The sequence below is a fragment of the Archocentrus centrarchus genome, chromosome 22 (genome assembly GCF_007364275.1).
Source record: "Archocentrus centrarchus isolate MPI-CPG fArcCen1 chromosome 22, fArcCen1, whole genome shotgun sequence".
Classification (NCBI taxonomy): Eukaryota; Metazoa; Chordata; class Actinopteri; order Cichliformes; family Cichlidae; genus Archocentrus; species Archocentrus centrarchus.
In genome coordinates this window covers 1,486,095-1,513,302 of record NC_044367.1, presented here as the reverse complement: position 1 = coordinate 1,513,302, position 27,208 = coordinate 1,486,095, and the positions used below count along the sequence as shown (strand labels likewise).

Here is a 27,208-nt window from a genome sequence, read left to right as displayed (position 1 = left end):
CAGCTTCTTACTATTTTCTAGAATGAGCACTTTGTTTTTCAGCCTGGCTTCTGGATCCATTGAGCCCTGCCCTGGTCTAACTGGTTTGTGTTGAATCCTGCAGCTGGTTCCAGTTCAGAGCTGCAGAAGAAGAACCTGTCGGCATTCTGCAGCGACATGCTGGATGAGTATCTGGAGAGCGAAGGGAAGCTGATTGACGAGCGAGCCGCCAGCTTCTCCCAGCTGCCAGTGGAGCCACTAGTCTACGAGCTTCCTAGTAGGAGCACCAGCTACGTCCGGACCCTGGATCACATCCTGAAAAAACAGACCGCTGACCCTGCTGCCTCAGACCTCATATCTGGATTCATCCCCCCCTCCAAGAGACCCCGGCTCAAGGAACCTAAAGCTGGCCGGAGGGGTGAGAGGAAGCAGAAAGGTCCTAAGCCGAACAAACCCAGACTAGCACTTTCAGCTGCTCTGGGTTCTGAACCCAGTCCAGTTAAAGCTCAGCAGCCTGCAGCCCACGCCCCCATGATGCCCACATCGCACCCTGCTGCAGACCCAAACCCAGTCAAGAGGAGAAGGAGGAGGCTCAAACCCAGGACCTCATCCCAGACCCTCAGTCCTTTCAGGGCCACAGACCCCATGTCCAGTGTTTCCCTGGACCTGGCCCCACTGGAGTCAGACTCAGAGCTGGGGCCAGACGGCGGGCACGGCCGCAAGAGCCGGCGACAGCCGATGACCCGTGCTCTGCTCAAACAGAAGGTCCTGGAGGATGGCGTGGTGTGGGAGGGCCAACGCCGGACCAGTATAACCACGGAGAGGGCCACCATCGCCCTGACATCCCTCTTCACTCAGACGGTGAGCTTTCATTTGTCTGCATTGGCTTCTAGAGGCCAGCTTCACTGTAACTCTGAGTTTTTATGAAATTATGCAGTTTGTTTTTATTATAAAATAATCAATTTTAATGTTTTCTTTTGAAAATACTGCAGGAACACTGCGTTTCTGTTGTGAAACTGTTGGAATGTTACTGCAGCTTTTTGTTATGGAGAAATAATAATGAGTAAACACAGGCTGTTTGCTGTGGATGAAAATCGTGTGTTTTGGTTATATTTTTGTTTGATTTTTTTTTTTTTTTTTTTTTTTCTTCCCTGAAATGTCGGAAGCAGGCCTAAGAGGGTTTGAGCCCCGAGTGTTAGCTGCAGGCAGCTGATTGTGATGAGGTTTTCTACCTTCTGTGTTATACTGATTTGAAGCCTCAGCAGTCACTGATATTTTAACACTAATTGATTTGGGAAAGTTTATTAGAATCAGTTTTTATCCTCCCGCACCAAATAAAGTTCAAGGATATTGCTGTCATACCAGTTGTCCGTGAGCATTTACCTTTCTGGTCTGTAGATTCCAAAACCACCAGGAGCTGAGCCATGTGTGTTCTTCATCCTTCAAAGATGTGAAGCATAGGATACTTGGGTTTTGTTAAGGAGGGCTTTAAACCTGTTAGTGTGTAAGGCAGAAAGATGGAGGATGAACAGCCGTCTGATCCACACTGAAAACCATCTGTTTGTCACGTGTGCTAAAAGGACTTCTTCCTGTCCCTGCCTTTCATAGAAAAAAAGCCCAGTGTATGTACAGTCTCAGTAGTAGAGAAAACTCTGCTGATGAAGTAGCTGAATTAAACAGCTGAAGCGTTTCACGGCAGACTGGAAGATTCAAATATTCATGTTTGTTTAAACGTGTGTTGTGGAGGGTGTGTGGTACAGGGCTTTCAGGGGAATGGATTATAGTTTTCCTTCTCAAATAAAAGCAGTTATCTCTGTGTTAGCAAAGAATAAGTTTGCATGAGCTGCATTTATTTAAATGTGAAAAAATGAGATGTGGTAATGTGGCACTAATATTGATGTGAGCATTAAATTCAGATGTGAGGTGACGGGAAATTAATGCAACACCTGCAAGAAAAGTATTATTTGAAAAGATTGTGGTGACAGGAAGTGGGTGGAGAACAAATGGATCTAATGTTCTTCTTCAGGGTTTTGTGAGCGAGAACCCAACAGCGCCAATCCAGCTGAGCCGCCGCCGGGCGCCACCCTGTCTGAACGAGTTCTGCCGGCTGGGCTGCGTCTGCCCCGGCCTGTCGTACTCCTCCAGGATCAGCCATTGCGGCCGCCCCGCCTGCATGTTTGGCTGCAGCTGCCTCAAACAGAAGGTGGTCCTCCTCAAGAACCTGGACGGCTCCGACTCCAGCCCCTCCTCCCACCAGGGGGACAAGAAGAAGAAGAAGAAGAAGAGGAGGAGGATGAAGATGGCCTATGGTGAGTTTCTGCAGTTTTATTTAAATGCCAGAAAAGTATCAGTCAGAAAGATTAAAAATCCTGCTGTCGTGTTGCAGTCCTGAAGGAGGCAGACAGCGTCTCCCAGCCTGCCGAGCGGGTCCGGACTCTGTGGAGGAGGGACCACGGAGGCTCTGATCCAGAGCCGGTCAATGCGCCTGAAACAGCTCCAGAGACCCGTCCCGTCGTAAGGACCCCCCCTAAATACAGTGTCGACTTTAAAGGGCTGTTTAGCACATTTATACACCATAGTGTTCACACTGATCGTTTATCTGCTTCCAGAAGGTGAGAAAGGTGAGAAAGGCTCATGGCAGCTGTGCCAGAGTGCGAGGATACTCCAGGAAGATCCAGAAATGGAAGGTAAGCTGACAGTTTCCTGAAAAAATGAGTTACACTGGCTGTTGATGTAAATGTTTGTTGTACAGCTTTGATTTGTGCTGTTACACAATTTACTAACGGATAAAACCAACACCGTTTGTCCACCAGGAAGTAATGAAAGACACAACTGTTAGACCTGATTGGCCAAAGCCCCCCAGAGCAAAAAGGCTGAAGAAGACCTTCAGGCAGGGTGAGTTCATGGCTCCTGTCCCTCAGACTGTCCGCTTGCTGTTCTCCCATCAACCCCTGCTGGACTCTACCTGCTGCTGTGCGTTCTGGTTTTCATTATCCTCCCTCACAATATAAAGATGGACGATATCATCGTCATATCGTCTGTGAGGTTTTACCTTTTCGGTCTATAGATTCTAAAATCACAAAGGGCTAAACCATGAAATTTGGCATATGTGTTCTTGTGCAACTCAATATTCATATTCTTGGATGTTTAGTACACTTTGGCTGTATTTATCTGAAGTGGAGAGTAAACATGGATGATTTCAGGCTGCTAATGCTATGCTAATGATACGCAGCCTCTTTCTCATGCTTGATTGGCTTAGCCTAATCATGTGATCGTATTGTGCGGTGTGATTGGCTATACCTACTTGACCATTATTGACTGAAATGGAGAAAGTGCAGCTGTTCAGTCACTGAGCAGCTGGCAGTAGTTAATAGTGAGAAACTGGGGAATCTCAAATTTCCAGGTAAAAAGCCAGTAACATGGTAAATGGACTAGTTCTTATATAGCACTTTTCTACTCTGTCTGAGCACTCAAAACACTTATACAACATATTTATATTTACCCATTCACACAAGCACTTCCATGATTAACTAAGGTAAGTACTTTTTATTATCTAACATTCACACACATTGCATTCCAACGCTTGTGTTGGAGATACTTTTTTTTTTTTTTCCCCAGTTTATTTAAGTTTTAAAGTAAGGTACAAAATAAAGACAACAGAATGATTAGCACAGTTAACAGTGTACCAGTTATTTACAATCAGAATTGGGCTAGAACACACCCGAATACCCAAATATGAGCACATACAGGAAAGAGATCAAGTCAAAATAAAGTAGTAAGAACCATAATGTGATAACAGACAGATAAATCAGAAGATGAGTATAGTACCTGCATGTACACGCCCAAACAAACAAACACACACACACGACGAAACAAACAAAACAAAAAAACAGACAAAAAAGAAAACAAAAAAGAAAACAAAGGGGCCAGGGGGGTGCTCATCCAATTCGACTCAGAAAAAAGAAGGTAATATATATAAAAAAGGAAAAGAGAAAATAAATAACTAATTATAATGATCACCAGCAATTTGTAATGTAACAACTTTTTAGTCCGGGGTATCAGGGAAGTTGATTTTTCTGAGAGTTTTAATCAATGGAATCCACAATCCCAAAAATTTAGTAGTAGAGCCTCTCAAAGTAAGTTTTTCTCATTTAATGAAATACAGTGTGTCTCGGAGCCAATGGACATGTGAAGGAGGTTGAGAGGATTTCCACCTCATTATAATCACTCTTCGTGCCAGGAAAGTCAGGAAAGCTAAGGATGATTTTTGAAAGGAAGACAGGAGGGGCTGAAGAGGTCCAGAGACAAAGCAGTCAAGGGGTTGGGCTCCAATTCCTTATCAAAAACATCTGACAGAGTAGCAAAGACTTTGGACCAGTAATTGGAAAGCTGGTGGCAGAGCCAAATAGTGTGGATCAAATTAGCTGAAGAAAACTGACATCTATCACAGACAGGTAGTCTGTCTGGTATAAAACTTGGCCAGATGCTCTTTAGTATAATAAGTGCGGTACACAAGTTTGCATTGAATTAGATTATGTCTGGCACAAATGGAGGACTTATGAACTAATGACAGGATTTGTTCCCAAAGGTCCTCTGAAATGGCCTGTCCAAGGTCCACCTCCCAAAGTGATCTAACAAAGTTTAGTGTTTGTGGACGGAGTAACATAATTTGTTTGTAAATGAAAGAATAGCCCCTTTCAGTTTGAGAGTTGGCTTTAAAAATATATCTGTGGGTAAATCCCTGGGAGCATTGGGGAAAACTGAATAGGTAGCGTGAACAAAACTACATACCTGCAGGTATCTGAAAAACTGATGGCGCGGGAGACCAAATTTCTCACAAATTTGTTGGAACAAGGCAAACGTGTTATCAATGTACAGGTCATGAAAAGTTGAAATTCTCATTCTCCTCCATAACAGAAACATACTATCTGTAAGAGAAGGCACAAATGCATGGTTTGCAGCTATAGGAGAATGAATAGAGAAAGCTTGTAGGCCAAAGTATCGTCTAAATTGCACCCACATCTTTAAGGATGCGTTAACTATTTTATTAGAGGTGTAGGATTTGGTTGAGGATTGTAATGGTGAATATAATAAGGCAGCCAGACATACAGGTTTTACGGAGTTGGCCTCCATATAAAGCCAAGCCGGTGGAGAAGAGTGATCTAACTCAAGCCATTATCTAAAGAGTCTAATATTGGAAGCCCAATAGTAATATCTGAAATTTGGCAAAGCCATCCCCACAAGCATTCTGGGTCTTTGTAAAATTTGAGTGCGTATACGAGAGACCTTCCCACTCCAGAGGAATTTAATAATAATACTGTCTAGTTTGACAAAAAAAGGCCGTGGAAGAAAAATAGGAATGCACTGAAATAGATAGGAGAAATGTGGCAGGATGTTCATTTTAATTGAATTAATCCGAGCAACCAAAGCGAGGCCAAGCACTGTCCAGTGATCAAAGTCAGCTTTGAAAAGATCCTTGTATTCCGGTGTAATCTGAATTCTTAAGTAGGTAAAGCTCTGATCTGTGACCTTAAATGGTAATGTATGCAATGGGTAATTCTTAGCTAAAGAATTGACCGGGAACAATTCACTTTTGCTAAGGTTTAATTTATAGCCTGACAGCTGGCCAAATGTATTAAGTGTGGTGAGAGCAGCAGGGATAGAAGTGTTCAAGTTAGAAACAATTCCCGTAATAACACCAGAGTAATACCCTATGTTGGTTGTGAAGTGCAGTTTCTCAGCTTTCAGAAACTGTTTGAATTTTTCCGATAGGTCGCATTATTACGGTAATTCAAAGTTCCTTTGATCAGCCACCTCAGGCTCTGTGCTAACCAGCTGTTTGGCTAGCAGCGGCGATCGCCCGGCAGTATAGGGTTATAATAAGTATGCTGTGTGAGGGTTTCAGATGGCTCTAATGTTGCAAAACTACTGCTGTAAACTGTTGGTCTGTGCATTCAACCGATGCTTTTCGTGCCTCCAGTTTCTTGCTGTGGGGTTTCAATAATGATTCTGGTGAGGGAGTCGCTCTCATGCCTCTGCTAGTGACCACACACCCTGGCCAATCAGTGGCATGCTGTACTCGGCGTCACATTTTTGTATCGCCTCGGATCGCTTAGAACCTCGGGTGAGTGAGTACGGAAAAAGGACCGGCAAAGTGTACCTGATTCTAATGGAGATGCCGTCAAATCGCGGCGAGTCGTTCCTAATGGAAACGCGGCTTAATTCTCTTGTCTCTATGTACAATGCAATTCGCTACCTGCTGCTATCTAGTCTAGTGATATGGAAGAGTATTACATGATTATACTCCCAGTCACTACTACAGCACAACAGATACTTGTGGCATATTAGGTGAAACTGGATAATTTCCCACGGCACACCTGACGATCTCCCACGGCACACTAGTGTGCCACGGCACACTGGTTGAAAAACACTGAACTAGTCTACAGTAAGGCACATAAAGGCCATCTAGTATCAACAAAATTACAAGAACCAGGTAAAGGACCACAATTGGAAACATGACCACTGTATATATACAGATTTCTCAGAAGGCACTATCAGGAGTAGTAACTTAAGTACTGCATAATAATTGTATAATAGTGCCCAAACAAAATACTGTCCAGTCATTGTGTGGGCGGCAGCACCTCTCAAGTCAAACAGTGGCTGGATCAACCCTATTTTTTAAGTTTTTCTCTACGAAGTCTGCGGCAAGAACAAGGTCTTCAAATTTGCGGACTTGTCCATCAGGAAGAGTGATACATAACGTTGCGGGGAAGAGAAGACCAAACTTAACCCCAGGGCAGGAATGGAGTTCCTTTTTCACTTTCACAAAAGATGCACGTTTTTTGGCCACTGAGGTTGTGTAATCGGGGAAGATGAACACACATTTTCCCTCATAGAGCAAAGGAGATAATTCACGAGCCTTGCGCAGAATCTCATTCCACACTTGGAATAGGTTGACACGGGCAACAAAAGGGCGCAAAAGGTCCCCCTCTGCCAGCCTGGCCCGCAATGTACGATGTGCCCGGTCTAGGACGGGCTTAGCATCAAGGCCAAGCAAGTCTTGAAGCAGAACGGACTCAAACTCAGTCGGTTGATGTCCCTCCGATCCCTCCGGCACCCCCACTAGACGGATATTATTTAGTCTGGAGCGACCCTCCAAGTCTTCACATTTTCTGGATAGCATGCCCACTTGTAGAGTTAGAGTTAACTGAGGCTTCCAGGGTAGATAGCCTCCCATCCTGATTGCTGGCAGTGCGCTCCAAATCGTGAATAGCAGTCCCAAACGAAGTGATTTTAGCCTCTAGTGGTGCCACGGCCGCTGCAATCTCCTTCTTAACCACGTTTGAAACAATGTTCTCAAACCTGTTGATGAGCTCAGTATGTGAATTGTCCAGCATCTGCTGCATCTTGGTTAGCAAAATGCTGTTAACATCTGGTTCAGCAGGAGCCTCGTGGTCAGCTTTGCTGCGAGTAGCCTTGTTAGGGTCGTTTTTTTCCCATGTTTAGTACCAGTACTTGCAAGTTGCACAACAGTCCTGAAGGTAGACCCTACAGTTTCAAAAGAATATGTTCGTGGGTGCAAAAATATACAGTAAAAGACATATCCCCTTGGAGCTGCAGCAAAACATGTCCTACATAGTCGGTGCTCAGCAGCGCCCCCGCGTTGGAGATACTTAACTTGGGGTTAAGTATCTTGCCCAAGGATACATTGGCATGCATCCTGGAGCAGCCAGGAATCGAACCGCTGACCTTCCTGCTCTACCTCCTGAGCTACAGCCACCCCTAACATCAGTTCGAGGCTGCAGCCTTATTGAGAAACCTGTGATGCCAACTTCTGATTGGCTGAGCATTGTCTATCATGTTGGTCAGGGATGACTCATGGCCATAAATGGTACAAACTATGACTCATCATTGAGCAATATTAAAGCCATATCTACTGCTCAGCAGTATTGCTCACATGTAAACAACATGGTTGCATTATGATTATAGTGATACTATACATACTGCACTGATATCAGCAGATAGTGTAGTAATATTTCTGTACACACGAGTAAAATATGATGTGAATACCTTGCAAGTATACATTATATGTGGCAGTATACACCTTTGTAAAAGAGTGTAGTATGTACTTTCTCTAATTTATTTAACTAGGAAATGTTTTGTGTCCGTTCTATGATGTGGTTACCAAAAAGCACTTGTAGAAATGTTAAAGATAATCATAGAATATCAATCTCTCTCCTCTGTTGGTGAAGCACTCCAGACTCCTCCTGCCACTGAAGCCCCTCCCTCTGAGCCTCCGCCAAGTCCTCCAGCTGAGCCGATCTCGAAGCCGTCGAAGCGTCTCTTTATCATGGCTGACTTTAAGTGGAAGAGTGAGGCCGACCGGAGCCACGTAGTAATGGAGCTGTGCGAGGCGATGGCTCGGGACCAGCTGGATCGGCCATTCTGGATCAAGAACTACCTCATCTGTCCCACTTCTCAGTCTGTGGAGGGGAGCGGTGCCGAACGATGCATTCAGTACCATGTCAAAATCTCCAGTCCCATACCGAATCTGGGAAAACCAGGAGCTCCACGCAGACAGGTGGGTGACAACCCATAACACACCATCACAACCTGGTCTGATAATCTGGATAATCCGTGGTTTCAGTAACCATGGTAATCTGTGTGTTTTCACTGATTAGTTGACAGTCAGACTAATCAGTGAAAACACTGACTAGTCCGCGTAACGGGACACAGAATAGTGACGTTTGTTGAGTATCAATGACGTGCAGGTTGGATAAATGTGACCTGGCCATACATACACAGGTCGCATTTGAAAAGATCGAATACGTATCGGATTTAGGACCACATATCCAAGTGGCCTAGGTCGCATTTGAAAAAATCGGATCTGTGTTGTTCAGACTAGAATGGAAAAAATTCGGATACAGGTCGCATGAGAGCAAAAAAAAAAAAATCGGATTTGGGTCACTTCAGGCTGCAGTGTGAATGTAGCCTTACTGTTCTTTTCATTTAAAAAGGTTGCAGGAAGAGTTAGTATTAACAGTGATCTGTATCTACTGAGGAAATAGAGGAAGTTATTTGCTGCAGTGCTCGACATAACTGATGAATTGGGGCCATTAAAAAGTATGTCCTGCAAGTTGATTGGTGAGCTGCTGGCCTGTTTCCACCAATCAGAGCTCTGAGTTCACTTTCGAAGCAAACTAGCTGAAGTATTAGCTCTTGTGATTGCTTTGTTTCGTGTTCTGATTTCTTCTGTTCCTGGTCCATTGCTGATGAGCTGTAGCACCTGTTGTTCACCTGTCGCAGCGCCTGTAACCATGGTTACATGTTGACGTCACACTGACAAACACGTTACCTGTAATCGATCTGAGATGATAAGCTGGACGTGTCCTGCATTGAATCCTGCAGGGTTCATTTTTGATTACACATTGTATCTTTCAGGTGGACCTCGGACGGGTGGGAAGGAAGGTGCAGCCTCTGGAGGAGTTGGAGCATAAAGTAGTGGAGGAGGCAGAGCCTCCAGAAGATTGGCAGAGAGAGTTGGAAGAAGACGACATCACGGAGGAAGAAGGCTTTATGGGTCACCAGTTGGATGATGGGAAGGAGAGAAGCGGCGAGGAAGTGAAATTTGAGGTCAGCATGGCTCTGCCTTTCCTCACGGGAATCTCCCCTGCCGGCTTTCTCTCAGCCAACAAGAAACAGCCAGGAGGAACGGACCAGCTGATCCAGGTAGGAATGAGTCATGCTTCATCAGTGGGTGGAGTCATGATGTCACACTTCATTTCATTCATTTAGTGCTTCAGCTGCTTTTAGCTCAGGTTCCCTCTGTGCTTTCACTTCATCACTTTGGACTCAGATGGAGGTTTCACGTTCTTTCAACAGTTCCTGTGTTTACTGGCATGTGACCGGGAGCAAAGTGTTTTTCTTCTTCAGGTGCAGCTCATTGACACCACCTCTTTACTCACTTAAGGATTACTTGTGAATTTCAGAAGAAGCATTTTAATGGAAACTCTTCAGCTGCTTTTATATTGAATTCCACTCAAAGCTGCTGATCCAGTTTGAGCTGTAAACTCTGAAATGCTCACCACTGACCTGAGTTTCGTCTCCATGTTGTCCTGTAGGTGAACGGAAAGCTCTACCCTCTGGCTAAGATCCAGCTGGGGAAGATGGGGGCGCTCCACCCAGCCAACCGTCTGGCAGCCTACCTTACTGGCCGGGTGGGCTCGAACAGGCAGCACCAGCAAGCTTCTCTGCGACCCTCCTCTTCCTCCTGTAAACCTCCTCAGGCATCAGGGCCGACGCCTCCCATCGTGTCCTTGGCTTCATCCGTGCTCTCTGGCCTTGCTGCCATCGCTGCAACCACTGCAGCCACCAGTGTTACCACTACCACCACCGCTACTACATCCACTGCTTCCACCGCTGTGACTCCACCCAAACCAGTCACTCCACTCAACCTCCTGACCACCCACACCGGTTAGTAGTCTTCTTAGAAACGTTATTTTGAAGCCTGCTGCTCAGCGGATGCTCAGAACGTTAATGAAGAACCCCATTACTTCAGCGTGATTGCTATCAGATGTGCCAGTGAATCAATAAATAAACCATGTTTCTGATGATCAGTCTCTAAACTGCATCAATTTTAGTAATCCTTGTCTGTGGTGTGCTCAGACTGTCTTTCCAGCAGCTCTGTGGTTCCGCCTGTTAATCCGTCTCTGGGTACGACGCCCTCTAAAGCCCCTCAGATGGTGCTGATTCAAGTCCCGCCTCCTCCTGGGACAGTTCCTGTTGTGGCCCCTGTCTCCAGTCCTCAGAAGATGCTCCTGAAGCCGGTCCAGACAGCATCAGGTGTTCAGTTTTACCGCAGACCTGATGGGAAACTGGTCCAGCTGGTCCCCCTCAGCCAATTGAGGCCAGTCACACCTACCCTGCCCGTGCAGAAAGGTGAGTCTGCAGATCGGAAGGAGGGGCGGGTCTGAACCCTGAGTCGAGTCAGAAGCAAAGAAAAGTAAAAATAAAATCTCAATAATTTAATTCTGTGTCCCTGCAGCTGCTTTGTCTTCCTCCACATCGCTCCTCTCCTCTGCAGCGTCCCCAGATGTCACAGTCAGACACCAAGCTCCGCCTCTGACCACCTCCACCTCTCTCTCTGTACCCGTCAAACCAGGATCTGGTTTCCTGTCTCAAAAGGGGACCTGCACCTTTAAAATCGTCTCCGCCAACTCTAGCAGGGACCCCATTATCGTTACCTGTGCTAAAGCCCCGCCCAAGCCCCCCACCAAGGTGGTGGTGGCGGCTCAGAGTTCCTTCACCCTCCTCCAGACACGCCCCTCCAACCCACCTTTAGCCCCAGTGAAGCTCTTCTCGCTCAAAGCCTCCACGGCTCAGGGCACCGGGCAGGGGATCAAAACTGTGAAGGCAGCTGCGACGGGTATGGGAGGACTGCTAGTCAAATCTGCTCTACCCCAAACCTCCCCCGCCATCCCGACTCCCACAGAGCCCAATCACACACCACAAACCCTGCCTCCAGCGGGGTCAGAGTTTTCTACTCTGCCGCCACCTCGCCCAGCTCCTGATGTGATCAGTCCTGAACCAGAACTGGCCCGAGACTTGGTGGACCTGGACATCATCTGTGTGGATGATGAGAAGCCACTTGCAACCATGGAGAGGCATTCAGTAGAGGTGACATCGAGCAGCGAGACAGAAAACTCGTCTGACTTCAGAGAGTCGGAGAGCGAAGACGAGAAGCTCCCGCCCACAAACAACATGGTAAGAAGAAGAAAAATCCATGAAATAAACTCTTCCAGAAGTTCTCTGCTCACAGATGTGCATTTCTCTGTTTGTACAGCGTTTCCTTCACACCACGCTGGAGCGGATGCGTCGGGGGAGGCTGCGTCAGCTGTTCGACAGTCTGAGGAGGACAGTGGGACTCCCAGAAGAGAGAATGTCAAAGGTCTCCACGCTGAAGACGGTCAGAGAACAAACCCTTCTCATCATATGGTTGGTTGGTTGTTTTGGTGGAGGTTGACAGAAGGTAATGTTTGCTTGCAGGCGGTGGATGTGATCTGGGAGCTGAGGAAGACCGAGTCACACTTAAAGAGGAAGAAGATCAGGCTGAGAAAGAAGAGGGATAAATACCTGTGGAGCATCGCTCCATCAGGAGGTCAGAGTCAGAACGATGCTAAAAAAAAGCTGACAAAGAGATGGCACGTGAGGCAGATTCATTGGGGCGTTTCCTGTTTCCTCCGGCCCCGAAAACAATCAGGTCTCTAGAACGTGAAACAGGAACACCTGCCGCCGGTTTGTGGCCATCAAAGCTCAAGTAAAAGTCTAAAGATAAACTGAGAAAGTGTGAGTCGGTGTGACCCTCTGCAGGCGCTTTGAGGACCTCAGCAGCGTTTGGGTAGTGATGACCTGCGAGCTCTCAGAGGTTATTGCACTCACACTGACCTCACTACTAGGAACTTCCTGTTTAACATCCAGCACATCCAGGAGAGATGTGACAGGAAGTGAGGAGAAAACTTTATCCAGAAATATATGAAAACTGACATCTTAATCAGTTGTAGTTCATTTTTCTGATCATCTGTACTCCATAGTGTTTCATTTCTGGAGTCTCTGGAGTCGAGATGTCCCACAGAAACAAATGAAAATGTGAAGTTCTTTCCTCAGTGTTTGATGTGGGAGTGAAGCTTCATTTGGTCTATGTTTCTGTTGATGGTTGTTAAACTCTCGCGAGATGTCTGAGGAGGTTCAGTCAGGTGCGTGTGGCGTCTTCTGTTCCAGTATGCGTCCCTGACTCATGTCTGCTTTCTGATGCAGGTCAGACCGAGTCAATGGGGGCAGTGGATCTGCTGGACGAGCCGACGATAATCTCATCTGACGAGGGGAGAGTCGTCATCTCGGACAGTGATGTAAGAAATGTTCATCCAGACGGGTGGCACGTACGGAGGCCCAGCGGGTCAGACTGTAGAGACACGAGTGTATGAACAAGACCGAGGCATCAAACAATGCAACTCGTTTTTAAATTGTTTCTGACAGTTTGTCGCACGCTGCTGCTTTCGGCAGTTTTATTTCCGAATAAAAGCGTGGCTTTACAAAATAAAAGCAGTAAGAATAAAAAATGATTACAGTTTTAAAAATTGTTTAATTTTTGGAAAAAGTGAGAGAAACGTTTAATTTATATTAAAAAGCAAGATGAAGAAACCAAGAGTGAGACTGGACTTTAGAAAAAAGAAGAGTTTAAAACTGACTCTGATCAAGTTAAACATTTTGAAATGAAACATAAGAAAAAAGCAAATTAAACAAGTGAGATTGGAGCAAAAATGGATTTAAAATTTAAAAAAAAAAAATCAGAATGAAGGAAGTTTAAAAACAAGATCGGGAAACTAAAAAGTGCCTTTTGAGAAAGTTTCAGTTTACATATTAAAAAGCAGATTCAGACTGAAATGACCAGATTAAGGAAACAGGGCTGGACCGGTGGGTCATAAGGTCAGAGTGTTAAAGAAACCTAAAGACATCAAAGTTTGAAAAATGCAAAGATTTAAGAAGCAGATTAAACAGATTTTAAAGAAAAATGAGTAAAAATCAGAAAACTGGAACAGAAATGATCAGAAAATGATCGCTTCAATTATTGATTTGGTCAGGTTGGTTGAACCTGAACACGTTTGTGCTGTACCTCACTTGAGACATCTCTGTTTGTGCCAGGTGGAGGAGGAAGATGATGAAGGTCGGGGGGTTGCTGTGGAGACTGCGGGGGAGAACAGTTGGCTGGCGAGGAAGAGGAGCTCAGAGTAAGAAGTCCAGGTCGTCCTCAGGGAGCAGGTCTCTGAGAGTCACCTTAAACTCAGCAAACAAAACAAAAAAAAAATCTATGGCAGGTCAGCTGATCAGTTTCTGTGGAGAAAAGGGGGTCAGGCTAAAAACAAATGCAAAACAAGTGTAAAATAATATCAAAACACATCCACTGTTAGAGCACTGCCCCTGTGTTAGAGCACTGTGAAAGTTGTAACTGCTAACTTGGTGGAGGTTTAAGGGATTAAAACGTTAAAATCTGTTTCTGTAGGTTAGTGGGTGGAGCCTGTGTGCCCCCCCCCCCCCCCCCCCGTGTTCTGAAACAAATATTGAAAGTGTTTCTCCTTTCAGGGTGGAGGAGGAGACGGCGGCTCGCGGCAGCTCGGCCGCCCTCGCAACTCTCCGATCAGCCGTGAACAGCTCAGACTCTGCGGAGGAGCAGCTGCTGGAGCAGGTAACCTGGAAGCACCTGTAAACCTGACACAGGGGGTCACAAACACTGAGCAGCTCCTCTGGTCACAGGAACCCATTGACAAGCTGCTTGAGAATCTGTCCGATTTTAGTTCCCTTCAGTCTCTCACTGATCATCGATCAATAATCTGATCGCTGGTGATTAAAGAGTCGGTGATTAGAGTGCTTCTGCTGTTAAAGAGACTCACTGACGAAAGGTATCAGAGGCAGGCTGATGTAGGCCAGCTTCACTGGGTGCCTCAGAGGAGAGAGTGATGGTGAATTTCTCTTCTGTGTTTGAGGCGCGGCAGGTGATCCAGACTCTGCAGTCTGAGACAAAGGACCTGAAGAGTCTGATGCAGCAGAGAGACATCCACATAAGGGACATGTCCAGCAGAACAAGTGAGGAGCCAGTGGAGGAACCAGGTGAGGCTGCTGAGGCTTTTATTTTTCCAGATTTGTCCCACATTTGGGTCAAAATTGAAATCCCTGAAGTTCCAGACCTCCGGAGGTCTGGAGCCACACACAAATTGATATAGAGATGTTAACCTGGCTGCTCACCTGGAAGCTGAGTCCTAACCAGTGTTAATTTTGACAGCAAATTTTGATTTAGTCTTTTGACGAAAATGTAATTTAGTTTTAGTCATAATTTAGTCATCTGAATAGTTTTAGTCTAGTTTAAGTCGATGAAATTATCGTAAGAATATAGTCGACTAAATCTACAGTCGATTTTAGTGAATGCCCTGCCACACCTCCCGTGTGGCAGGGCATTCAGAACATCACAAACTTCAGAGGCTGTGATGTGACTGCAGGAGACCTGAGTGTGTCACTAGCAGAGGAACTTAACTGTTTCTTTGCTCGCTTTGAGATGCCTCAGGACCACCCATCTGCTCCAGTCCTGCCCCCCCCCACCAGGCTGCACCCCACTCACTGTCCAGGAGCATGAGGTACGGCGCGTGCTCCTGGCAGTGAACCCCAGGAAGGCTGCCGGACCAGACGGAGTACCTGGCAAGGTGATCAGAGCGTGTGCCCACCAGCTCACCCTGATTCTCACCAGGATTTTCAACCTCTCCCTGGCCCAAGCAGTCATCCCCCCCTGCCTAAAAACAGCCACAATCATCCCCGTGCCCAAAAGGTCATCTGTCACCAGCCTAAATGATTACCGCTCTGTGGCCCTCACACCGGTAATCATGAAGTGCTTTGAGAGGCTGGTTCTCCAGCACATCAAAGACCATCTGCCCCCCACTTTCGACACCCATCAGTTTGCATATCGTGCAAACAGATCCACAGAGGACGCCATCGCTGTAGCTCTCCACTCTGTGTTGAGCCACTTGGAGCAGCAGCAGAGCTACGCTCGCATGCTCTTTGTGGATTACAGCTCAGCGTTCAACACAATCATCCCGGATATTCTCACCACCAAACTGCACACCCTGGGCCTCCACCCTCTCACATGTTCCTGGATCAAGGACTTCTTAACCAACCGGCCCCAGACTGTGAGACTTGGCCCCCATCTCTCCTCCACCCGCACACTGAGCACTGGCTCCCCACAGGGCTGTGTGCTGGGCCCCCTCCTGTACTGCCTCTACACCCATGACTGCAGTCCGGCCCACAATAACAACCTCATCGTCAAATTTGCTGACGACACCACAGTGGTCGGACTCATCTCAAAGGGCGATGAGGCAGCTTACAGAGAGGAGGTCTTGAAGTTGACAGCCTGGTGTTCAGAGAACAACCTGGTACTGAACACCATGAAAACCAAAGAGATCATCATCGACTTCAGGAAGCACAGGACTGACCCAGCTCCCCTCTACATCAACGGCGAGCGTGTGGAGAGGGTCCACACCTTCAGGTTTCTCGGTGTCCTCATCTCTGCTGATCTCTCTTGGTCAGATAACATCACAGCTGTTATCAAGAAGGCTCAGCAGCGACTTCACTTCCTGAGGGTCCTCAGGAAGAACAACTTGGACTCAAACCTGCTGCTGACCTTCTACCGCTCATCCATTGAGAGCCTGCTGACGTACTGTATCACAGTATGGTACGGCAGCTGCACTGAGGCAGACAGGGTCAGGCTTCAGAGGGTAGTCAAGACAGCACAAAGAATCGTTGGCTGCCCTCTCCCCTCCCTGATGGACATCTACACCTCCCGCTGCATCAGCAGAGCCAGGAACATCATCAAGGACAGCTCACACCCTGGCTTTGACCTGTTTGACCTGCTGCCCTCTGGCAGGCGCTACAGGTGCATCAAAGCCAGAACAAACAGACTCAAGAACAGTTTCTTCGCCAGAGCAATCACCACCCTAAACTCACACACTCACCCACTGTAACTGTGCAATATTATATTATTCATACTGAACAATATCTATCACTCCTATATTGTGTAATATCCAGTATTCATTCACTAGTGCAATATTCGTTCACCAAGTGCAATATTCATCATCTTCATTATTATATGTATACACGCATTTACTTTCCTACAATGTACAGATGCACCAATGTAGGTATGTATGTATATATTTTTATACATTCTATTTTTTGTATATTTTACACATTGTTTATTTTCTGTATATCTCTTGATCATATTGATTATACTAGATTATAATATTTTTATAATACTTCTATTTTCATTTTAGAGAGTTTGATTTTCTGTTACATGGCACTGAACAGGAGTGGCCCTCCAATCTCATTGTACATCCTGTATAATGACAATAAAGGCATTCTATTCTATTCTAGTCGACTAAAATATAAAGAGTGTAAAATGTAAATGTTTTTCTTCAGTTCCCTTGAATTAGTCATTATACACACACAAAATTAAACATGTATTAAAAGTTATGCAATATTATTAATAATATTAACATTAGCGTTTCACCTGCTTCCCACACACCTGATCATTAACACCACCTGAGATAATCCAGCGTTTTACAGCAGGACACGCTCTGAAAGGTACAGGGCAGTGTTCAGGACTAAGATTGGGAAAGGCTAATCCACCGCGGTGTGGAGATTTTCTCTGAACACAAACTGGGAAAAACACTTTACCCTGCATGACATTAAAATGCTGACCTTTGCATGGAGATCTGGGTGACTGGTTTGCAGATGTCGTTTAAGATTTGTCGTGTTTTTACCCGAGATAGTCGCCCCACATGGTTCACACATTATTTTGTTTGTCATAACGTCAAAGGTCCATACATCGGCTCTTCTCTTTCTCCCTGCTGACACTGTTTACATAACTTAGTTCTATCGGAAGTAACGACCAATCACAGGCTAGTTTGTTCTTCCCGAGTTTAGAGCAAATCTGTGCAACTGTGCGTTTGATTGGATGTTTTCCTAACTTGTCCCGCCCTGTCACAAAATTAAATAAGTTCTGATTGGATTTCATCCCCGCCAAGCATTTTCGTCTCGTTTTCATTCGTTGACGAAAGTGTCAATTAATTCCGTTACCGTTTTTATCCTTTTAGGTAGTTTTTATTTAGTTATCACCATGAATAAAAGGGTCATCGACGAAAACTAAGACGAAAATATTTCGTCAATGAAATTAACACTGGTCCTAACCTGTTGGTGTGTTTGTGGCTGCAGGTAAGAGTGAGCAGAGGATACTGAGGAAGCTGCAGCATCTGCCGTCCGGACAGAAAGAGATGGATGAGGAGAGACAGCGAGCGACCAATCAATTCCCAGCAAGGGGCGGGGCCTGCAGAGCAGGAGATGAGAGTAATGGGAGTGTCATGACATCATCAGACCAACAGAAGACCGCACATGCCCCTCCCACTTCTGTTTCTTCCCCACCCACTCCTACACCTGTCCAAACACCTTTCCAGGTGTTGCCATCTATCCTGACTTCCCCTGTTGCAACCCACAATACACCTGTGCAGAGGGAGCGTTCAAGGACGATTCCTAACATCCTGTCCCGCAGTAAGACTCAGGCTCCGCCTTCACCTGTGCTCACAAAGTCAGCAGAAGGTGAGGCCCAACACCTGTGCCTGCTCACCTGGAGTCTGAGTACAGATTTAATTGGTTAGGTTGTGTTTTTATGAACTCATTTGATTTTCAGTTTTCAGATTAAACTTCCTGTTTTCCTTCACCTGTTCCTCCAGGTGAGCCTTCATCCTTTCAGGCTCTCGTTCCCACTGACGTTCTCTCTCTGGTTGGGGCAGCGTTACCTGGGAAACCAGTCCTGACCCTGAACCCTGTGACGACAGGATCGGTGATGCTGCAGCCAACACCAACTCCAGGTACTGACCGATCGCTGCCTTGAGACACACAGCTTCACGTTGCTTTTATTTTGAAAGTAAGATGTTTCCTGTTTTGTTTGTAGGTGTGGCCTCGGTCACCCTGAACATTCCCACTCTAACCAATCAACAGATCCATCTCACCTCACTGCCCCACCCCCCAGCTGGCCCCCTCGCTGTCACTAACCTCACAGGTAACCAATGAACACCTGATTGTTGATTTTATATATTTTAATTTATAAGCATTTTGATATTTGTTTTTTGTCTTCAAAAAGTTTTGGGGGGGTTTGGAGTTTGGCGGTGATGCTGTGAAATAAGCTTCAGTTACACAAGTTTTGAACACGTGCCTGAGCATTCAGCTCGACTCGCTCAGCGGTGGCGCTGGAGGCGTGGAAAATGCGACTGCAATCTGTCCAACGGTAGCTGCGGTGATGCTCCCTTCACACAAGCCGCCACCTCGCCTCTCATTATTTGTGTGAAAACAGTTTTGTTGGAAACAAATCTCCACCCATAACAGGAAGTAGGACGAACAACTGAAGGCAAACTTTACGACTCACCACGAGCTCTTCCGCTCCCCCTGCTTTCAAACAGCAGTAAGCACCTCCTCCATCCTGATCGTCGGTAGCATCTGGAGAGTCACCACAGTTCGCCGTTCGCTTCACACCTGTTAGCTTTGTTGTGCTGGTTACCTGTCAGCTTGGGGTCTGTCAGACTGGTTTTCTGGGGTCAGCTGACCTCATATCATGACCCAGCTCAAAAACCTAAGTTAGAGACTGACAGATTTTTATTTTAAATCCCTTGATAAGTGGCACTAAAAAAAACAAGAAGTGGGGTCTCCAAAGCCAGCCTCAGGTGTGCCTTTGGTGTGCCACACCTCATCAGGTGTAGTCAATCAGCACTTAAACAAGCCCGCACCTGAGGGGAGGGGGGGGGGGGTTGCAGAGGGGTGTAACAACAATCACACTGACAGGTAACACTCACCAGTGCTTCAAAAGGTCCGAAAAATCAACTAACTGGCGTGAGTGTTTGCTTTATTCTGAAGTATAAACTCAGTTGTTTGAGTCTGATCAGCTGATCGTCTGTTTTTTGTTTCAGCCTCAGCCCTTGGCAGCGTGCTGCAGCTTGTTCAGACAAACACGCCACAACAGGAGGCTCCCCCTCCATCTGATCAGCTGCTCCCTGCTGCTCGTCCAGAGGTCTCTGCTGGATCACTTCAATCCACAGACCAGATCACAGACCAGGACCAGGCCCCGCCCCTCAGTGATGTCAGATCTGCATCCTTGTCATGTCAAAGCACTGACCGCCGCTTGGAGGAGAGGGAGGCAGGGCCTCCAGAGCCAGAGACCAGGGGTGACCCAGAGAACGAGAATCTGACGTCGCTTCTTGACGAGCTTGTCTTCCTCAACCAGCAGGTGGGGAAACAAGATACAGCGGCGGTGGGCGGAGCTGACGAGGAGGGACATTCCCATAGTCCCTGGATGTTGCAGCTGGACTCAGACTCTGACACAGAGGGGGCAGGGCCCGACCTCCACACACAGGAAAGGCAGAGCAGTGCAGAGCCAGAACTGGACAACTCTAAAGAAGGTGTGCTGACCCCGCCCCCTCTGCTGCAGATGAAGGTGGGTGGGACCAAAGAGGCAAGCACCAGCAGCAGCGAAGGAGACGGCACAGTGGGACCGGGAAGAGGGGGCAGGATGCATGGGGGCATGGCCTGGAGGCCCATGCCGAGGCTGGTTCCTCTTGGACTGAGAGGACACGCCCCCAGCTGACATCACACTGTGTGACTGATGACATCACAGCAGCATCCTGAATTGGTTCGGGGGGGGGGGCACATTCATGTTACTTTGTTAATGTTGAGTTATTGTTAGAGAATCAAATTTGTTTTCAATCAGAAGTTATTGATGATCAGGTTGAAATGGGAAACTAAAAGGCAGGAAGTGTGGCCGAGATCAGCTGATCAATTGACTCCATTGGGATGAAACCGGATGCAGGAAGTGCCTTAAATCTGCATCCTACCTGAGGGCCACCGGGGGGCGACAGCTGTGGCCCCACAAAGACTTCCTGTTTAGAAGTCTACTGGAAAAATGGCACCCTGACTCTGACCACTGAACGCTTCCTGGTGAGTCGCTCGTTTTGGGTCATACCATGTTTCAAGACGGAGGATCAGCAACGGTATTTTCTGCCCTTTATTGGCTAACGACATTTCAGTCACACGTTATCCATTGAGTGAGCGGTTCCAGTCAGTCCCACCCCCTATCCTCACTGCAGCTTTCTTAAAATCAAGATGGTGGAAGCCAGCACATGACTTTGCAGTAGCTCCGCTCATCTTTTTTCATCTGTAGAGAAAAACAATGTTTAAACCCGGCCGTTAACTTTTCGTGGTTTACTTTGAAAGGGTTTCTCTGACTTCCTGTTTTCAACGGTGGCCCTCAGAGAAACTTGGGGAGTCGCCGAGTAGACGCCGTGTTTGACCTTGAGTGCTGGTGCTGCTGAGAAGCCCCATCTCCATCCCACCCACATAGAATGTTCTGATGTTGCATTCAGATGTCTTCCTGTTTGTGTCGTGACATTTGAGTCGTTCTTAGGTCGTCTGAGAACAGCATCTGCATCACATGGAGAAACTGTTCAGGTTGTTTGCCCAATGTTCAAACTTTATTATGAAAGTCTGGCTGGTGGAGTGTTTGTTTCATTGTGTTCAGCAGGAAAAATGCAGTCACGGGGACTCACCTGCAGCTTTTCTTTTTCTTAAACAAGTATTTTTGTACGTTTACATCAGCTGTCTGAGCAGCTGGAAGGAAACAGATATCAATAAAGGTTGAATATTTGAATCTGTTGTATTCTGCTGTTATTTAACAGGAAGTTCCCAGGTGTGTTCCTGAACATCTCACCTGAAAGTTTCAGGTGAGATGTTCAGGTTAAAACTGAAGAGGATGAGTTCAGTGTAATATGGCCTGAAGCTGAGTTTTTTGATTCAGCTGAATTATCCTCAATGCATTATCCATAAATCTTGAAAAAGTTGATTTAAAAAAAGTATTTTTTTTAATATATATATATATATATATATATATATATATATATATATATATATATATATATATAAAATAAATAAAAGGGGTGGGACTTTAACGAGTTAATTTCGATTAATTAATTATGGGGAAAATAACGAATTAAACAGCTGTATTCCTTCATGATGAAATGTGTTATGCTTGTTTTAACAGCTTATTTTGAATAAAAGAATTAAAATTAAACCACAAAAAGGAGAAAAAGTTCGTTCTCCGTTTAAACAGCTGCTTTTACATAGCTGTGCTTCGCACTCACGTTGCTAGGCGACATGAGCTACGCAGAGGTGAGGGCAGGCAACGCTGATATGAAGGCTAGCCGCTCACTTCCGGCCTTTGCGGTCTTCGTGGGCTGTGAAGGACGGTGGGCCGGGTCCTTCGAACGATGCGGCCCCTGAATTTGGACATTGTACGTCGATATAATCTGTATCCCTGGAATTCGTGCACTGAGAAACGTTCCACGGTGCAAAGTGCGATTAAAATGCATTAAAATTTTTAATTCGTTATTTTCCCCGTAATTAATTAATCGAAATTAACGCGTTAAAGTCCCAGCCCTAATATATATATGATTTATTTTTGGGGAAAACTATTCTCATTAAAAACCAATTAATCTGAACTTCAACTCAGAGCAGAAAAGATGTTAAACTTTACATACAGCCTTGTTTTTATCTGAAGAAAAAACTGTCAATAAAATTTTAATTATTTGGGGGGCTGCAGCAAGAGGTGGGTTCACCTGGACTGGTCGCCTGTCACAGGGGTTACAGGCAACCTGTCCAGGGCTGCCTGCCATTCAATTTAGAATCACCAGGTAACCGAACCCTAAAACCTGTGTCTGCACACTGCGGGGGGAGAAAACCCATGAAGAAACGGGGTAACACGTAATATCCACGCACCGGGCTGCCCCTTTATGACATCAGTACAGGTAAATTTTGACTCAAAAAAAGAAACTGCAGTTAGCGTTCTCTGCGCTGGGGGGCACTGCCGCTCCGCGCTGTGCGTGAGGATGCGTCAAAGGCGTCACACGCACCACACCGGAAAGTGAGTAATTGTTAAAGTAAAAGCATGTCCTGGCTCGGAAACATTTTATCTTTCAAATACAAGTTTCACATCCATAAGTATTAGAGATAATTAGTCCCGATTTTAACCGATTACTGTAGCGAAAAAATAACTAAAACACACTGACCGGACAGTGTGTCTAAAGGGTTAAACCCCTCAGTTTTATTGTGAAATGCCCAACCGGACGCGCGGGTGTCGCGTGCGGAATTGACGGGTCACCGCTCGGCTCAGTCCGGTCCCGGTCGTGACGACGTCGCGGCGCTCGCGGTTCCTCGCTGCGCCGCAGGAATAAGATGCGGAGCGGCGGCGGCCCGGAACAGCCCAGAACCAGGACCAGGACCAAGCGAACGGAACCCTGTGGCCCAGCTTGGCCTGGCTCTCAGATGGCATGACTGCGGCGGCGGCACAGCAGCGGGCGACGGAGAGAGTCTGCAGCCGCTGAGAGACGCAGCTAGCCGGCAGCTAACGACGCGATGGCCGCGGACGGCAGCGGGACGATCCGCAGCCGCATCAGAAACCTGCTGCGCTCCCCGTCCATCAAACTGCGGCGGAGCGGCGCCGCGCGGCACACGCGCGACCTCAGCGACAAGGTGCGCGCGCCGCATACACACACACTCTCGCATGCATACGCGCGCGGAGTCTATTGTGCTTCTACTAACGTCTACTAGAGTCTAATGGTTCAGGTTTTACGGGTTTAACATTTAAATTATTTTTAGAATGTATCTATATAATTTATTTTACATTTACTGCCTTCTTTTTATTTCATTAAATTTTAAATGTATATTTTTAAGATTTCAGCATATTATTTTCTGATTGTTGCTTATCGGCACTAAACACACATCCGAACAGGTTTGTGTGAAACATGAGGACCCTCATTGATGAGCTCTACTCTGATGGTCTTCTGAACACCTGAGAGCCAGAATAAATGTCCTCATAAATGCCTTTTATCTTTGTTTCCTGTAAGTGTCCTCATTTTGTGCCAAACAGAGCCACTCTTTCTACACTTTGTTCTCACTGAGCTGCCTTTAGTTCAAAGTGCCTCCTCATCTGTATATGAACTGCTCGCTGTATGAAAGTGCCTTCTTGCATCAAACTGTCCTGACAGCATTTATGTGAGATGCTCACTGAAGTATTTTAAAGCCAGTAAAATGAGACTTAGTTTGCAGATGTCAGCTGATCTTTGAACCAGGATGGCCTCAGCAGGTCTGATCCTGGCTGTGGTCCTGGACTCAGCTGACACAGACGCTCATGGCGAGGGCCCATCTGTCCAGTCTGTTTGTCCCCTGCACGGGTCTCCATCTGTCAGGAGCTTCAGCTGCCACAGTCCTTTATGTTTCTGCTGACTTACCAGGACTCGCCCGACCTGTTTTCCTCTTGTTGTGGGAACTCAGTGTCTTTATGGGGACAAACAGCAAAGTCCCCACAAGGTAATCACTGAAATGTGAGCTGAGACTCAGCAGTGACATACCTGTTCTGTGGGGACATAGCTGTAACGTGGGGTCGTCTCCACCCTGTGCAGACATTTTCAGCCCTGTTAGTGGGTTCAGACCTGGTTTGGGGGTTCAGGTTAAAGTCAGGTGTATAAGGCCTTTTTTGTGTGTTGTATGGCTAAATCTAGCACATCTTTTTTCTGCAGTTCCTGCAGGTTGATGGCAATAAATGGAAAACCAAAAGTGCAAAAGCATATGAGCACAGATAAGGGTGAGGAGCATATAAATGGTAGGAGAAAGGCATGACTGCAGCTGGATGAAGTATATTTATGCATTAATTCAGAAGCAGAAACATGGCTGGTCAGCTCGAACTGATGGACAGCTCTGGTTTTATTTAGGTCACTTTGATGTGATCGTTTCCTGTCTGTGAGCTCTTCATGCCTTTGACGGCAGCTTCAGAGCCGTCTGTGTTTCTGAGCAGTTTCTCGTGGATCTCTGTTTGGAGGCAGGAAGAGAAAGCGCTTTGTGTGGATGCCCCCCTCCTCACTGCTCGCCCGAGGACAAAAGCTGACTCTGTTTAAGTGAACTGACCCGGAGTCTGTAAAAACCAACCTGCAGGAACAGACTGAGCAATGACAGAAATGGTCATTTAAAAGGTCATAGTTCATCCACCTACTGGCTCATTGAAGGTTCAATTATCAGGAATCAGGGTTATCGTCAGATTTCTTGTATTTGTTTACACAATTAGCTGATAGCTTCAGCAGTGTGTAAGTGACACTTGTTCACACCAGGAAGTGTTTGGTCTGATCAGTGGGATTCCTGAAGGTGTTGGAGATACGGCAGGTCACTCATTTACTGCTTGGTGAGCGACGTCCTGCAGACTCAGCTGATGAGTCATCCTTGTGGTTTCCCTTAATCTGATTGGATGGTTTGGAAGAAAATGTTCACATGGAGCTCAGAGGGACAAAAACTGTGAAATCTTAAATAGAGTTTGGTGCAGAGGGAGGGGAGTCATGTGAGGAGGACACACAGACACACACACACAAACAGGGCTTTTTGCTGCTGTTAGCTTAGCGTTTAGCTGTAGAGCAGTCAAACTGAGCAGCACTTCGACTCCAGAATCCAGCAGGGCATGTTCTGGCAGCATGGAGGCTGAAGTAAGTGTGTGTGTGTGTGTGTGTGTGTGTGTGTGTGTGACTCAGATCAGGGAGGAGGCTAAAACAAACACTGCTCTGTAAGTTCAGAGTGGCCCTCCTCTTCCTCCCAGTCAGAGCTGAACTGACACACGTAAAAAATTGGATTGATTCAGAGTGACTAAAACTTCCTGAGGAAATCTCTGATGCTCATCAGAAGAAACTTCTAGGAATGTGCTCAGAGACCAGAGAGAAACCTACTCAGAAGCTGCCTGAGAATCACATTTTCAGTGCTTCAGCTTCTTAGTAATCAGTGATCAATAATCTGATCACTAATGATTCAGTGAGATGAGCTGTACACAGAGTTCAGCTGATTGAATGTGAACAGAAACAGGCTGGAAACAGCAAAACTCTTAGACTGCAGGTCTGTTTACATTTCCTAAAGCATGGAAGCATCATGGGAGCTGTAGTTTAGATCAGGAAGATCCTGCAGAGTCTGAAGAGACAGCAGATCGCGTTGCTTTCACTGACCCACCTCATTTTTAGTTTGGAACCCTTTGAAGGAAATATCAGCACATTTATAGGAGTTAAGCTGCTAATAATAATCTGTCATATTCTGATCTCTGACCTTTGCTCTCCAGGTGACCTTGGAGAAGGTTCTGGGAATCACAGCTTCAGGGAACCGAGCGCTGGCCTGCGACCCCCGAAGTGGACTGGTGGCTTATCCTGCAGGGTGAGAAACACACTGGGGGCTGATGGGAGAACGGCGAAAGCAGCCAAAGTAGTCGGTCATTAAAAGACTTGAGATGTTTATTTATATATGAAAAAGGTTTGATAAGAATGATGATGAAGGATTATATCAGTGAGAAGCTGCTCTGCAGACAGATGTGTTACAGAGGGTTGCGGCTCTCCGGTATCTCCGTCATTGGAGCTGAATCAGTCTGAGCGGTGTGGACGGCGGTCAGGATGATCAATGATGAGGAGCAGTTTGTCCACCATAGTGTCCAGTTTACAGCCAATCACAGAGCTGATCTTTCTTTAGGCTCTTTGTGTCTTCAGCTCTAATGCTGCTCCTACAGCAGACCACAGCTGAATGGTAGAAGATCTCCAGCATTTTGCTGCAAACACTGAAGGATCTGATCTTCCCCAGGAAATAGAGCCTGCTCATCCCTTCTTGCTGATCAATAATTTATTCACCCACTGCAGGAGCTATAGGTGGGATGACCCGAACCTCATAAAGTCTGAGGTGTACGAAGTGAACAGGAATGGAGACAGCCCAGTCCCCTGTGGAGCTCCTGTACTGCACATCGTCTAATCACACAGAGCACTGCTCAGTCTCACATACCTGTCCGTCAGGTGAAGGTGTTTACTGACAGTTCCTGTAGGTTCTCTCATCAGCAGCTGCATCGTGTTAAATGTACGTGAAGTCAGAGGTGATCCTCACCGTGCAGCTGTTATTGTACATCATCCACTCAGACTTGTATGCAGAGGGTCACCAGATTTTTTTTCACCTGTGTTCTCAGGTGGGCCTGCACCTTCACTGTGTGATGTGAGGGAGTCGATGGTTAACTCGCAGTGTACTGCCCACTGGACGTTTGTCGTGCTTCTGAATTTGCAGCCTCATACCGTCACAATAACACTACAGTCCACCATTACGTGGCAGGCTAGACCTTCCCAATTGGATTGACACCTCATTCAGCCAGCCATGTTAAGGAATGGGTTTTCCAGAGCCAATAATAACCAGAGAGCGTCACATAACGTCACATGCCCCAAATGTTCTACAATCGTTCTGACTGGTCAGCTCTGACCCAAAATCTAAAACCACAGATGTATAGCCAATAAAATTCCTGACATGTGGGTATATGGCACTTTGAGGTTTGCTTTCACATGAATCCACAAACTCCCTGCACAATCAGTGCATCCTCCATGCGTACAACTGAGCAAGAAGTCAGAGACTGTGCGCCGTCGTGCGTAAACAGTGTTTACAATACTTTTTCTCACCAACGGATTGTCAGAATATGTCAAAAACAGGCTATATTTATTCAATGAAGTCACTAAATAGCTAATGGGAGTGGATTATTATTGATTAGAGCACT

The 27,208-nt window shown here is 46.3% G+C and overlaps 2 protein-coding genes across 10 annotated transcripts in view; both read left to right on the top strand.

Moving 5' to 3' along the window:
• The window catches only part of mgaa (MAX dimerization protein MGA a), a 34,303-nt gene extending 13,041 nt beyond the window's left edge, over positions 1 to 21,262 (top strand). For 4 of the 5 annotated variants that reach the window (XM_030718445.1, XM_030718447.1, XM_030718443.1 and 1 more), the window contains 20 exons: positions 104 to 840; positions 2,006 to 2,288; positions 2,366 to 2,493; positions 2,589 to 2,666; positions 2,793 to 2,874; positions 8,232 to 8,560; positions 9,421 to 9,708; positions 10,101 to 10,452; positions 10,645 to 10,917; positions 11,024 to 11,742; positions 11,822 to 11,944; positions 12,025 to 12,136; positions 12,793 to 12,884; positions 13,678 to 13,763; positions 14,116 to 14,218; positions 14,517 to 14,640; positions 17,785 to 18,165; positions 18,300 to 18,437; positions 18,521 to 18,628; positions 19,530 to 21,262. In XM_030718445.1, the coding sequence (XP_030574305.1) occupies positions 104 to 840; positions 2,006 to 2,288; positions 2,366 to 2,493; positions 2,589 to 2,666; positions 2,793 to 2,874; positions 8,232 to 8,560; positions 9,421 to 9,708; positions 10,101 to 10,452; positions 10,645 to 10,917; positions 11,024 to 11,742; positions 11,822 to 11,944; positions 12,025 to 12,136; positions 12,793 to 12,884; positions 13,678 to 13,763; positions 14,116 to 14,218; positions 14,517 to 14,640; positions 17,785 to 18,165; positions 18,300 to 18,437; positions 18,521 to 18,628; positions 19,530 to 20,203 (5,210 nt within the window). In that variant the 3' untranslated portion in view covers positions 20,204 to 21,262. The remainder of the gene's footprint in view (positions 1 to 103; positions 841 to 2,005; positions 2,289 to 2,365; positions 2,494 to 2,588; positions 2,667 to 2,792; positions 2,875 to 8,231; positions 8,561 to 9,420; positions 9,709 to 10,100; positions 10,453 to 10,644; positions 10,918 to 11,023; positions 11,743 to 11,821; positions 11,945 to 12,024; positions 12,137 to 12,792; positions 12,885 to 13,677; positions 13,764 to 14,115; positions 14,219 to 14,516; positions 14,641 to 17,784; positions 18,166 to 18,299; positions 18,438 to 18,520; positions 18,629 to 19,529) is intronic. The other variant, XM_030718446.1, reaches the window with a different exon arrangement.
• Positions 21,263 to 22,789: 1,527 nt separating this feature from the next.
• Positions 22,790 to 27,208, top strand: part of mapkbp1 (mitogen-activated protein kinase binding protein 1) — a 35,245-nt gene continuing 30,826 nt past the window's right edge. For 4 of the 5 annotated variants that reach the window (XM_030718811.1, XM_030718809.1, XM_030718808.1 and 1 more), the window contains exons 1-2: positions 22,790 to 23,139; positions 25,754 to 25,845. In XM_030718811.1, coding sequence (XP_030574671.1) covers positions 23,023 to 23,139; positions 25,754 to 25,845 — 209 coding nt within the window. In that variant the 5' untranslated portion in view covers positions 22,790 to 23,022. Of the gene's footprint in view, positions 23,140 to 25,119; positions 25,137 to 25,753; positions 25,846 to 27,208 lie in introns of those variants that run through there. The other variant, XM_030718810.1, reaches the window with a different exon arrangement.